General features: G+C 41.1%; 1 protein-coding gene across 1 annotated transcript in view; it reads left to right on the forward strand.

Moving 5' to 3' along the window:
- The first annotated feature begins 287 nt into the window (after positions 1-287).
- The window catches only part of NOL10 (nucleolar protein 10), a 108,705-nt gene continuing 95,235 nt past the window's right edge, over positions 288-13,757 (forward strand). Inside the window, exons 1-5 of the mRNA XM_008517561.2 lie at positions 288-842; positions 4,511-4,556; positions 6,464-6,562; positions 9,232-9,309; positions 13,320-13,357. Of these exons, the coding sequence (XP_008515783.1) occupies positions 777-842; positions 4,511-4,556; positions 6,464-6,562; positions 9,232-9,309; positions 13,320-13,357 (327 nt within the window). The 5' untranslated portion in view covers positions 288-776. The remainder of the gene's footprint in view (positions 843-4,510; positions 4,557-6,463; positions 6,563-9,231; positions 9,310-13,319; positions 13,358-13,757) is intronic.

Below are 13,757 nucleotides of genomic sequence, written 5' to 3' on the forward strand. Positions count from 1 at the left end.
GTGAAGGCGGTTCTCTATGTAATTGGACGATCAAGAGAAACTTTGTGAACTTTCTGAAAACGCCGTGTACACGAAGGGTTGTGTCTGTCGTTACTGTCACACAACCGTCTCGAAAGACATCAGGTTCAAATCCACTTCTTTCCCGACCGCCACTCCTTCTTTTACTGTTTCCTGTCTCAGTATCCTTTTTATTTCCCTCCTTAGTGGGTGAATGTCAAACAAATTCAGACAAAGGTAACATTTTAATACACCAATTTAAAAGAGCATTTATTTCTGTAATGTTGCAGAAACACCAGAGGGGAGAAAAGAATAGACTTCCACTCTGAATTCTCTCACTGGCCGCCTTCTCTCGCTGGGTTCCCTCGGCCCAGCCCTCAAGGCTCCGTCCAGCCAGCCCAGCCAGCACCGCCCGCCTCACCCGGGACAGCGACCCTGCGGCCTAGGCAGCGACCCGAAGGGCTTCCTGCCACTCGACAAGTTCACAAGACGGACAGCGGTCCCCGGCCATCTCCGTATCCGGGTCGCCGCGTGCCCCCGCCACCTCGCTACAGACTCAACCCTTCCCCTCCCGGCCGCTTCCCTTCCCTTCCCTAACGCCGCAACTCTTCCTCTTCCGGGAACTGGCGCGTTTCCGGCGCCCGGAAGTGCGTCATCAGCCGGCGCAGCGCAGCACGCCGCAGAGGCGCGGCGCGGAGGTCCTCGGGTTTGGATGCTCGCGTGCACTCCCCGGAGAGGGGTCCAGCCAGGAGCAGGGGCAGCCGCTTCTCGGCGCAGCCATGCAGGTCTCCAGCCTCAACGAAGTGAAGATTTACAGTCTCAGCTGCGGCAAGTCCCTTCCCGAGGTGAGTCACTTCGGGGGCCTCCTCAGCGCGGGGCACCTGCCCCCTCTCCCCGGCCCTGGCCGCTGTTTTAGCAGGGAGGGCCCTGGCCGGACGCCGACTCCGGGAGGCCCAGAGGCGAGTGACGGCGCGGGGGAGCTGGTCGGCACCGGGAGACGAGGACACTGCTGTCACCGCGCCAGAGCGGGGCCGAGGGTGATCAGGGTTCATGAGCTTTGCTTGAACTTTTGTAAAGTTCCCTAGAACAGAGGCCGCGTCCCTTTGGGCTTCTGTGGATGTTCACAGCCGCTGCCACATCGAGGAGGAAAACGGGGACAGATTAGTTGACAGACATTTCTCCCCCATTTTAATACGTGTTGATTAGCTGTTTGTTGAGTTCCTGTGTATACCAAGTTTTAGAAATACAACAGTGAGCAAGAGAAATGCAGACTTTGCGTCTGCAGAATTTATTGTGTAGAGGGCAGTGTTATTGAACCCTGTTGGACTTAACTTGATTTCGTTGAGTCTTAGGACATCAAAGTTGTAAGGGGCTTGGAAAATCAGTGATTCTCTTCCAGTCTTCTCATGTTTAAAATATGCAACAGATCCAGCGAGGGGAAGGGTGACTTATTCAGGGTCACACTCCTAGGCTCTGGAGCTTGGATTTTATTTCTTATAAGTGATGGTCAAGCCTCTGTCCCAACACTTCCAGCCAGAGGAAACTTTTTGCAGACGTTTATTTCCATATTGAGACTACTTGTTAGCTAGGGGTTTTAAAACATGCCACTTTATAGCATGCTGCTGTTGGTCTGAGTCCTGCCCTTGGAAATCAGAATAAATATAGCTCTTCCATGTGTTCACTCCTGAAAGATTTGGAGCGAGTGATTAGATTCTTCCATTCTTCTCAGAATTCAGGTTAAATAACTCCTCAGCTCCAGTTGAGAAGTGACTACGTGCAGGCAGCCCTGTTCTGAGTGTTGGGATATGTGGTGAACGTGTCAGATAAGGTTCCCTGTTAGGGAAAAGGATAATAATTAAGTAAAGAAGACAACTTCAGATACTGGTAAGTGCTTAGAGTGATGAGTGACTAGAAGAGAGCTGTTGTAGATGAAGTGTTCAGAAAAAATGTTTTGACTAAATCTTTCAGGGAAGCCCTCTCTACAAGAGGTGACATTTGTGGAGAAACTTGGATGATGAAAAGGGGCCAGTCATGTGAAGATCTGGGGGAAGGAAGAGTTTTCAGTGCTGAGAGAACAGCAAGTGTGAAGGTTCCACAATGGGAATGCACTTGGCGTGATGGAGAAGTGGCACAGCTGTGGCTTTGGTATGCTGAGTGATGGGAGAGAGTGGGGGAAGATGTGGCTGGAGAGGTGGGCCTTGCAGGCTAAGGTAGGAAGTTGGGGTTTTATTCTTAGTGCTGTTGGAAGCCATTGATGGGTTTTAAACTAGGCTGCTGAGTGGCAAATGACTATAGCTGGGGAGAGAATCAGTGGAGATGAGTTAGGTAGTCCAACTGAGAGACTTTGGTGGCTTGGGCTAGGATGGTAGCAAAGGAAATGCTAGGACACAGTGGGATTCGGGAGGTATTTTGGAGGAAGGCTAATGGGATTTGCAAATGGATCAGATAGGGCTGGGGAGAAGTTGAGGTGAAGGAAAGGAAGGAATCAAGAGAGAACTCTTAGGTTTTGGATCTGAACAGCCAGGTACATGTTGTTGCTGATAACTGAAATGGAGAAGAATTGAGCACATTGTGGGTGGAGAGGAAGAGGGTAGTGAGCTAAAAGGATCAAAGGTTTTATTTTTGGTGCTTAAGGTTTGGAGTTCTAATAAACATCAAGTGGAAATGTTGAGCAGGCAGTTGTGTGTGTAGTAGTATAGTCATCTCTCTGAATCTTCTTTTAAAGTAATTCTAACTTATCAACAGTTGCCTAATTTGCTTTACCTGCTTCTAGTAAGATCAAGTAGGGTCTCTTTCTTTTCAACAACAGTGAGGCACCTGTCCAGTGAGAGAATTAGGTCATTGCCATGTCCAGAACTCTTTTTCTAAGTTTCTGATTAAATTATTTGGCACTGGTAAAGTGTCATTCTTTATTAGCTATACAGAATTTATAGAATACAGAGAAGATGACAAATTAATAACAACTTTCAGTTCTTTGGTGAACTTTTTTTGGCCCTAGATGCATTTGTTCCGGCCCCATGCTGACTCTCTGTCTTGTGTGCTCTCCTGTGGAGCTGTCAGTTTGTACAGGAAGTCCTGAATGAACTTTCCATCCTTCCCATCATCACTGTGTTACAGAATTTCTGGCCCTTTATGGTCCCAGGCTCCCATTTAGAAGGAAATCTCGGTCCCCTTCCCTTGGCCCCAAGCTCTTTTGCTCATGATGTGTGAGACTAGTTATTGAATGAAGTGCCCCTTTCTTGAGCGTAACTTTCTGAGAAGAGAAAATTGGATCCCCTCTTAAAGGAGAAGCCCTGGTAATGTGTCCTGATTCTGCTTGTGATAGGTAGATGTAAAAGAATATCTTGAGTGCCCAGAAGTGTATTTTAACATCACCTTTGATTGAAACATTAGCACCTAAAATAAAATCAGAGCAATTTAATCACAAAGACTAGCGTAAACCAATAAATCAACGCACTGAACTCAAACGCAGGAGGAAAGCTCTTGCTCAGACTCGAGCCCTTCAAAGAATGACACCTCTTCAAATGTAGACACTGCCTCAGGCATCATACTTAGAGTCTCGAGTGATGGGCTGCGTGACCAGAGAATCCTAAAGAATCTAATGTGTGTCTAACGCAGGCTGTACATTGGGTTCGTGCTTTTGGAGATGACGTCTGTTAATTTTTCTCTTGCTTTTCTTTCGTTTCTTGAAGGTAGGGTTTCTTAACCTCATCATTATTGACATTTTGGGCTGGACAATTCTTTGTTGTATGGGCTGTCCGGCGCATTGTAGGATGTTTGTTAGCATCCCTGACCTCTGCCCCCTAGATGCCAGGAGCACACCCCTCAGTTATGACAACCAAATATGTCTTTAGGAATTGCCAAAAGCCCTTTGGTGAGGTGTGGGGGAGCGCGGAGAGGGGAGAGTGGCCGGGCCAGTCTGCCCCGGTTGAGAACCACTGCTTTAGGGCAATCATAATTGGTTAGTGCTTCGTTGTTGGCACCTATTCATGTAGTGAAATTATACTCTTTGCAAAATTGAGGTACGTTAATTACAAAACAAAATCTGGTATCAGTGAATGTGATTTTTAAAAAGTATCATTTCTATATTACCAAGTGTCAGCTGTTTGCTCAGTTATTTATCTAGTTTTATCTTTGTAAAAATATGTTTCTTTAAGAAACTTTCTTTTTAATGTTTTGCTTTTTAAAATTTCACTTAAGTTGTCCCATATATTAGTTATAACCCATAATATTTGAGGCTTACTGCTTTCCCTTAGATTAATTAGATGAATTAGTTTTCTTTTGTGTAAAATAAGAGTAGTAGTTCTAAAAATTTGTTGTATTTTATGTAAATATATACAAGAAAAAAATCCAGAGGATATGTTAACAGTAGGATTAGAATTACACAATATTTTCACTGTTATATTTTCCTTTGAGGTTTCAGTTTTTTAATATGAGCATGTATTATTTTTGTAAGCAGAAAAACAATTCAAGTAAATACATTTTAAAGTCAAGTCTCTTCCTTTTGTTTAAGTGGCTTTCTGACAGGAAGAAGAGAGCACTACAGAAGAAGAATGTTGGTGAGTTTTATTTTTTCCCACTTTAGCTACATTCATGATCCGTTTTCTAATGCTTTCACTCATTTATTACCATATTTAAGTGTAGGTTTACAAAATTGCAGTGGCAAATAAACTTTTTGCCCTTTTCCTTCTTAAGAAACCTTTTCTTGTGGTTGATACATTCCTGGTGGGTGTGGGGTTCAATTTTAGCTACGTGCTAATAAGTTGGCCTATTACTGTTTCTTGGATAATAGCAGAAGACGTAGGCTCCTGGGTCAGAGAACCTCATGCAGCACAGCAGATGGCATGAGCATCAGCATGTGTCTGTCAGCTCCCCTTGCCCTTAAGTCCCACGGGGCACTCAGCACGGCCCAGAGGGATGCTCTGCATGCAGTGGGTTTGTGTTGCAGCTGAGGAACACTGAACTTGGGAAGTACACTGCTTTTATAGCAATCAGTAAGCAAGCCTGTCTTTGTGTGGAGGAGACATGTTACCTCACCTGTCAAGGTTCCCAGCTGCGTAAATAACCCTGAGAAATGGCTCAGATTAAGGAGTGGCCAGGGCCTTGCAGTCTTGCCATACCCAGCAAGATGTGCAGGAATGTAAGAGGCCCAAGAAGGACTGTCTTTCCTAATGGTTCCATAATTGCTTTGTTTTCCAGTGTATCAGAATCTTTTTCCATTTGTCAGTTTTTGAGATATAGAGACAATGAACGTTTTCTTTCTGAACAAAGTAATTTTATATACAGGACATAAGAACTCGATAATAAAAGATCATTGCAGAAGATTTTGATTCTTTAGATTATGGCAGCAGAGAAGATAGACATGTAAGATTAGTTTTTAACTGAAATCATTTTGGACAAATTTTCATTAAATTTTCTCCATTACAACTTGTCATATATGAAAAGTGATTTATCTTCCCATATATTTTAAATTATCTAAAACTCAAAGACCCAAGATATTGAAGGGTTTCTGGATGTGAGATAAGTACCCTAAGGAAGCATTTTGGAAAAGTAGGCTTTATTTGGTACTAAAGTTAGAAAATTAAAACCTTAAACCAAAGGAAAATGAAAATTGCTGCTGATTCTGATTTCTTTTGACTCATTCCACTGCAATGTTCTAGTGTGTAAGAAAACGGATTCAGGTTAAGGAAAAAATTGTTCATTGACTCTTTCTGCCAACCCATCTCAAAACTATCATGTGTCTTCCAGATTGAGTAGGCCACTCCTACTCAGTTGGTTTGAAGCTGGTATTTGAGTTTAGTAAAGAAGGCAGTAATATGCATAGAGTCGTAAACTGTCCTTGCAGTGGGCACATGGTTATGATAGCGGCCAGCAAGGACCCACACTTTCTTGCAGGAGGGAAGCAGTTTTCGGGAGAGTCCCTGTTAGCGTTTTGATCCAGAGGGACTTCTCTGAGTCTCCCTGTAGCCGGGATCCTCTCGGCTGCACGTCAGTGGTGCCCACAGAGGCAAAAGTCAGCTTGGTAGCAGTTTGTTATATAAACTTAACATTTTAATAGTTTAAACTTGTTATTATTTAGGAGGGAAAAATGATAAGATTTTTGTCATAGCCATGATTGAGTAACAATAGTGGCTTAATGTTTATTCTGTTCCCCATTTATTCGCATCTTAAGACTGGAAGTGTGATGCACTATTATGGACGTTTCCTTTTTCAATTAATGATGATACTCTTTCCTGTTTAAAAAGTCAAAATAGAAAATAAAAAACTTAGCTTAGAAACATAGTGTATGACCTAAGAAGAACTCTTGCTGTGTAGTGGGTGAGGCCGTCCTGGTGTGCTCCCAAGGCTGGGGTGCACTGGGCCTGATGGACCTGTTTGCAGTGACTGCTCTGAATGCTTTTTCTTCCTGTGATAGAGAGTAAACACATGGTAGTTAAACCAGTTAATTTATTTTCTCTCTTTGTAGATGTCCGTAGAAGAATTGAACTTATTCAAGATTTTGAAATGCCTACTGTTTGTACCACTATTAAGGTGTCAAAAGATGGACAGTATATTTTAGCAACGGGTAAGCATCTTTTTGGTTATGATTTACATACATTTCATAGCAGGAAATGCCATGGTGAGAAAAGTCACTTTTTTTTTATTACCGTAACATTTTATTATGAAAAATTTCGAACATACAAAGTTATTAAAAAAAATTTACAATGAACATCCATTTACCCACCACCTAGATGCTGCATTAGTTTGCTCTATTTGCTTTTTTACATATTTATCCTACCCATCTTTCTGTCCAACCATCAGTCCATCCTCGTTTTTGATGCATTTCCAAGCAAGTTGCAGATATCAGTATACTTCACCCCTAAATACCTCAGCATATATATCATTAACTAGAGTTCACTATTTGCTTATAGGTTTTTTTTAAGGTAAATTTACGTAGAGTGAAATGCACAAATCTTAAGTATACCGTTTGATAAGTTGACGAATGCATACACTTGTGTAGCCCAGACCCCTATCAAGATATAGAAATTTCCTTTCGTCCAGAAATTTCCTTCGTTCCCCTCATGGTCAGTCCCTGCTCCCACCCATGCATAGGCATCCACTGCCGTGACTGATTTTTTCACCAAACCCTGTCTTAGAACTCTATATAAATGCAGTCATATGCTTTATGTATTCTTTTTGTCTAAGATTTATTTCACGTAGGACTTTATATTTGAGATTCATGCCTGTTTTTTATATGTGTCAGTAGTTTGTTCTTTGTTTTTTATTACCAGATAGTATTTTCTTATCGGAATATATCACAGTTTATTTATGCATTTTCCATTTGATGGACACCTGGGCTATTTTCATTTTTTGGCCATTGTTTATAAAGCACTATGAACAGTCTTATACAAGTCTGTTATGAGGACATTGCTGGGCTGTAGGGTAGGTGTATGCTTAGTTTGATAAAAAACTGCCAGGGTTTTTTCCAAAGTGATCAGATCGTTTTACACTCCCACAAACAATGAATGAGAGTTCCAGGAAAGATCACTTTTTTCTTTTTTTTTTTTGAGGAAGATTAGCCCTGAGCTAACATCTGCCGCCAATCCTTCTCTTTTTGCTGAGGAAGACTGGCCCTGAGCTAACATCCATGCTCATCTTCCTCTGCTTTATATGTGGGACACCTACCACAGCATGGCTTGCCAAGCAGTGCCATGTCTGCACCCGGGATCCAAACTGGTGAACCCCGGGCCGCCAAGTGGAACGTGCGAACTTAACTGCTGCACCACCGGGCCAGCCCAAGATCACTTTTAACATAATGATTTTCTGTATCACGTACTAATATTTTTTATGTCACTAAGGTATTCATCAGTATCAAAAAGCCATGAAATATAGGGAACTTGTAATGTGTTATCGTTTAGAACAGCATTACCCAACCTGTTTTAGTTGTGATTTTGGTACATATATCCTGTGTATTGTCCACATAACGTTTTTTTATCTGCTTTAACATTACCCATCTATATCCCTCTTGCAACCATTTTCTTATTTGACAGAACGTTTATACATCTGCATGCCAGTGTCTTTTGTTCTGTGTTGATGGTTGTCTCAGTTGACTAACACTGTCCACATTTCAAGCCTCCAGTTTTATGTTCAGAATATGTATGTGTATAGTTTCACACATGTAAACAATTACCTATTATGTAATATATACTGTATATTATATATAGTGTGTGTGTGTATATATACACTATACTATATACTATTTTTAAATGAGATCTTGGGCTTTGATCCATGCTGGTAAACACAGGACTCCCTCATTCCTTTCTTTTAAAAATATCTTTATTAGTTTTAAAAATCAACCTTTTTCTTTTCCTGATTGCAAACATGATAAACTTATAAAAAATGGAAATATTATAGAAATACATAAGATAAAATGTAAAAGGCCCTAAAATTGCACTTTGCAGAGAGAGGCAATCACTCTGCTATTCCTCCACCTTTTTTCTGTACAAATTACTACATTATCCCTGTTGAGTTTTACAAAGGTGGGGTCGTACTGTGGTGCTCCCCCGGCTCTTCGTACTCACTCTCTCACTTTGCACTGTGGTTTGGCAGCTTTCCATGTCAGTAATTACAGGCCTGCGTCATCCTCTTTATGAGCTATGTAATGATTTACTGTCATTTATTTAACCATTTCCCTACCAGTGGACATTGTATTTGCTTTCAGTTTTTGACCATTTGTAAACAGTGCTGCAACGAACATCTCTCATGTCTTTGGTACACTTGTGGGTGTGTTTCTGTAGAATAAATTTGTATAAGTTGAAATACAGGTTCAAGGTGTATAAACAAAACATGTATTTTACAGGTATTGCCAGATTGTAGAAGTTGTGACAATTTGTGCTAATCCCCAAAGTATGAGTGTACTTTTTTTTAACATCGTCACTAACACAGATATTAACCATCTTTTCATCTTTGCCATTCTGATGGACAAAAACTATTTCATTGTTTTAATCTTCTTTGTTAGATAATTTGTGAAGTTTATTAGTGATTTGTATTTCATTTTCTATGACTTCTTTGTTTATATCCTTTGTGCCTTTCCCCTTGTGATGTTGGGAGGGCTGCTTTTAAGTTCTTTTCCTTTGATATGGTTATCATGAATCCGGCTTACCTCTGAACAGAAAGTGTACTCAACATATCAATGAGATACTGATAATGAAAAGTATGTCCTTAGGTTTTACATCATCTTAATTTTTTTTACAGGAACGTATAAACCTCGGGTTCGATGTTATGACACCTACCAATTGTCCCTGAAGTTTGAAAGATGTTTAGATTCAGAAGGTAAGAGGTTAAATTTGAATTCATGAAAATAACTTTTTATACAACATGCCTTGGAGATATTGTGGGTTCAGTTCCCAACCACCACAATAAACTGAATATCACAATAAAGAAAGTCACATAAATTTTTTGGTTTCCCAGTGCATGTAAGAGTTATGTTTACACTATACTGTACTCTGTTAATTGTGCAATAGCATTATGTCTAAAAAGACAATGTACATACCTTAATTAAAAAAACCTTTATTGCTAAAAAATTATAACCATTATCTGAGCCTTCAGCAAGTCCAAATCTTTTTGTTGGTGGAGAGTCTTGCCTCGGTGTTGATGGCTGCTGACTGACCAGGATGGTGCTCGCTGAGGGCTTGGGTGGCTGTGGCAGTTTCTTAAAACAGGACAACAATGAAGTTTGCTGCTTCGATTGACTCTTCCTTTCATGGTTTCTCTGTAGTACGTGATGCTGTTTGATAGCATTTTACACACAGTAGAACTTCTCTCAAAGTTGGAGTCAGTCCTCCCAAACCTTGCCGCTGCTTTATCCACTGTTTATGTAAATCCTTTCTTGTCATTTCAATAGTCTGCACAGCATCTTCACCAGGATTAGATTCCATCTTAAGACACCGCTTTCTTTGCTCATCCGTAAGAAGCAACTCCTCACCCGTTAAAGTTTTATCACGAGATTGGAGCAATTCAGTCACTTCTTTAGGTTTCACTTCTAGTTCCAGTTCTCTTGCTCTCGCATTTGCAGTTCCTTCCTCCACTGAAGTCTTGAACCCCTCAGCGTCATCCATGAGGCTGGAACAACTTCTTCCAAACTCCTGTTAACGTTGATATTTTGATCTCTTCCCATAATCCTGAATGTTCTTAATGGCATCTAGAATGGTGAATTCTTTCCAGAAGGTTTTCAGTTTACTTTGCTCAGAGACATCCAGAGGAATCTCTATCTGTGGCAGCTATGGCCTTACCAAATGTATTTTCTTAAATAATAAGACTTGAAAATTGAAATTACTCCTTGCACCTTGGGTTGCACAGTGGCTGTTGTGTCAGCAGGCATGAAAACAACATTAATTTCACCGTATATCTCCATCGGAGCTCTTGGGTGACCCAGGTGTATTGTCAGTGAGAAGTAATATTTTGAAAGGAATCTTTTTTTTCTGAGCAATAGGTCTTAACATAAAATATTCAATAAACCTTATTGTAAACAGATGTGCTGTCATCTGGGCTTTGTTGTTCCATTCATAGAGCACAGGCAGAGTAGATTTAGCATAATTCTTAAGGACTCTGGGATTTTCAGAGTGGTAAATGAGCATTGGCTTCAACTGAAAGTCACCAGCTCCGTGAGCCCCTAACAAGAGAGTCAGCCTGTCCTTTGAAACTTTGAAGCCAGGCACTGACTTCTCCTCTCTAGCTATGAAAGTCCTAGACGGCAACTTCTCCACCAGAAGGCTGTTTGATCTCCATTGACAGTCTCTTGTTGAGTGTAGCCGCCATGATTAATGATCTGTGCTGGATCTTCGGGATGACTTGCTGTGGCTTCTGCATCAGCACTAGCCGCTTCCCCTTGCGCTTTTATGTCATGGAGATGGCTTCTTTCTCTAAACCTCCTGAACCAACCACGGCTAGCTTCAAACTTTTCTTATGTGGCTTCCTCCCCTCTCAGCGTTCACAGAATTTAAGACAGTTAGGGCCTGGCTGTGGGTCAGGCTTTGGCTTGAGGGAACGTTGTGGCTGGTTTGCTCTTCTATCCAGACCACTAGAACTTTCTCCATATCAGCAATAAGGCTGTTTTGCTTTCTTGTCATTCACGTGCTCACTGGAGTAGCACTTTTAATTTCCTTCAAGAACTTTTCCTTTGTATTTACAACTTGGTTAGCTGTTTGGCACAGGAAGACCTCAGCCTGTCTTAGCTTTCGACATGGCTTCCTTGCTTTAAAGTGAGAGATGTGCGACTCTTCCTTTCACTTGAACGGTTAGAAGCCCTTGTAAGGTTACTAATGGCCTACGTTCAATATTGTGTTTCAGGGACTAGGGAGGCCTGAGGAGAGGGAGAGAGACAGGGGAGTGGCCAGTGGGAGCAGTCAGAACACACAACATTTATTGGTTGAGTTCACCATCTTATGTAGGTGGTTTGTGGCACCCCAAAACAATTACAATAGCAACGTCAAAGATAACTGATCACAGATCGCCATAACGTATGTAATAATAATGAGGAGGTGTGAAATATTGCAAGAATTACCAAAACGTGACACAGATATGAAGTGAGCAAATGCTGTTGGAAAAATGGCACCAATAGACTTGTTTGACCCAAAGTTGCCACAAACCTTCAATTTGTAAAAATAGTATCTGCGAAGCGCAATAAAACAGAGTGCAATAAAACGAGGTATGCTTATGTTTGGCTGCTTTTCTGCTCATTAAAATGGGAACGGGTTGTGTATTAGTTTTCTTTGCTGGGTAACAAATTATCATAAACGTGGCCACTTAACCCATCCATTTGTTGGCTCACAGCTCTGTAGAAGTCCATCCAGGCCCTGCTGTGGGCTGTGCTCAGGGCTGGACTCAAGGCCTCAGCCACGTGGGACTCTTATTCAGAGGCTCTGGGCAAGCTTCGTTTTTAAACTTTCAGGTGTTTGGCAGAATGGTTTGTTGTGGTTGTAGTCCTGCAGTTCCTGTTTCCTGCTGACTGTCAGCCTGGGGCTACTCTTAGCTTCTGGAGGCTTCTTGCGTTCCTTGTCATCACCTTGTCCCCTCTACCTTCAAACCAGCAACAGCCTACTGAATCCTTCTTGTGCTTCGAATCTCTCTGACTTCCCCTTCTGCCACCAGCTGGAGAAAACTCTGCCTTTGAAGGGCTCACGTGATTATAAATCTCCCCTTTGCCATATAATGTGACGTAATCATGGGAGTGATGTCATCACATCCACAGATTCCACCCACATTCTCCAGAAGAGGGACCTATACAAGGGGGCAGGTCGGTGGTGTCCTTAGAATTCTGCCTAGCACAGAGGGCAGGTTGAAACAGGAGAGTTCAGGTATTTTTATCTGGTGGACTCGTGTTTGAGATTGAGGGAAAAGAAGTTTTAACCTGTTTCACACTTTTGTTTTTAAAAACAATGCAAATTCCATGTGCTGCTAATGAAAACTGTTTTCACTCTTTACTTTTGTTTAGCAGGTATACTACGAGTGAGTAAAAAGTTACTGTTATCTTTTTTTTTCTTTTTTTTGTTGAGGAAGATTCGCACAGAGCTAACATCCCTGCCAGCCTTCCTCTATTTTGTGTGTGGGTCACTGCCACAGCATGGCTGATGAGTGGTGTAGGTCTGCACCTGGGATCTGAACCTACAGACCCCGGGCTGCTGAAGCACAGCACACAGAACTCAACCACTACACCATAGGGCCAGCCCCATGTTATCTTTTTTTAAAGCAACAATTTTTTAGTGTTTTTCAGTGTCTATTATTTTATTTTGAACATCTCAGAAAAACCGTGGCAAAATTTAGAAGTCATTATGTTTGATGAATTTACTTATTTTTTTTTATTAAAGATTTTATTTTTCCTTTTTCTCTCAAAGCCCCCCAATACATAGTTGTGTATTTTTAGTTGTGGGTCCTTCTAGTTGTGGCATTTGGGATTCCGCCTCAGCGTGGTCTGATGAGCGGTGCCATGTCTGCACCCAGGATCAGAACTGGTGAAACCCTGGGCCTCCAAAGTGGAGCTCGCAAACTTAACTGCTCGGCCATGGGGCCGGCCCCTAATTTACCTATTTTTAATTTGATCCAGTTCAGCAGAAAATCTAGTTGATCTGTATTGAGAAATTATAAGGCTTTTGATTTTCCGTTTGGTGTTTTTGGGGCAATTTAAAATGGCAACTTTGTTCTTGATTTATGTAGGGGCAAACAAGGAAAACAAAAGCCAGCATTTGTATATAATTTTTGTGTTGAATTAGAATCTTTGCATCTTTGGATTTTTATTAAAAAGCAGATGATAATTTTATTTTTTCTTACTATTTCTTGTTTTCCAGTTGTCACCTTTGAAACTTTGTCTGATGACTATTCAAAGGTATGCTTGAGAGCGTTGGTTTGTATTGACTATACTTGAGAAATGAATGAGTGGAATTTGTTTTTATGATAAGTATTTTTACGATGTTCCCATTGTTAAAATAAAACCTATCATTTTTGGTTAATACATTTTTATGGTTTGTCACATGTATGATCCATAGTATCTTTTAAAACAACAGTGATAGAGATACCTTTGGCAAGTCTAAGACCAAAATAAGCTTTGCGTATCACAGATGAAACTTTATTTATGTTTGTAAGGATTGGTAGCAGTCATCATTTTTGGACCACTTTATATTCTAAATGTGTGATTTTCATCCTTGCATTTAAATTAGTGTTATTTGCTGGATTGCTTTCATTTTCTTGTTCACATGTGAAAGGTGAAAGAGTAGTGTACATTGATT

The sequence above is a fragment of the Equus przewalskii genome, chromosome 14, assembly GCF_037783145.1.
Source record: "Equus przewalskii isolate Varuska chromosome 14, EquPr2, whole genome shotgun sequence".
NCBI classification, from domain to species: domain Eukaryota; kingdom Metazoa; phylum Chordata; class Mammalia; order Perissodactyla; family Equidae; genus Equus; species Equus przewalskii.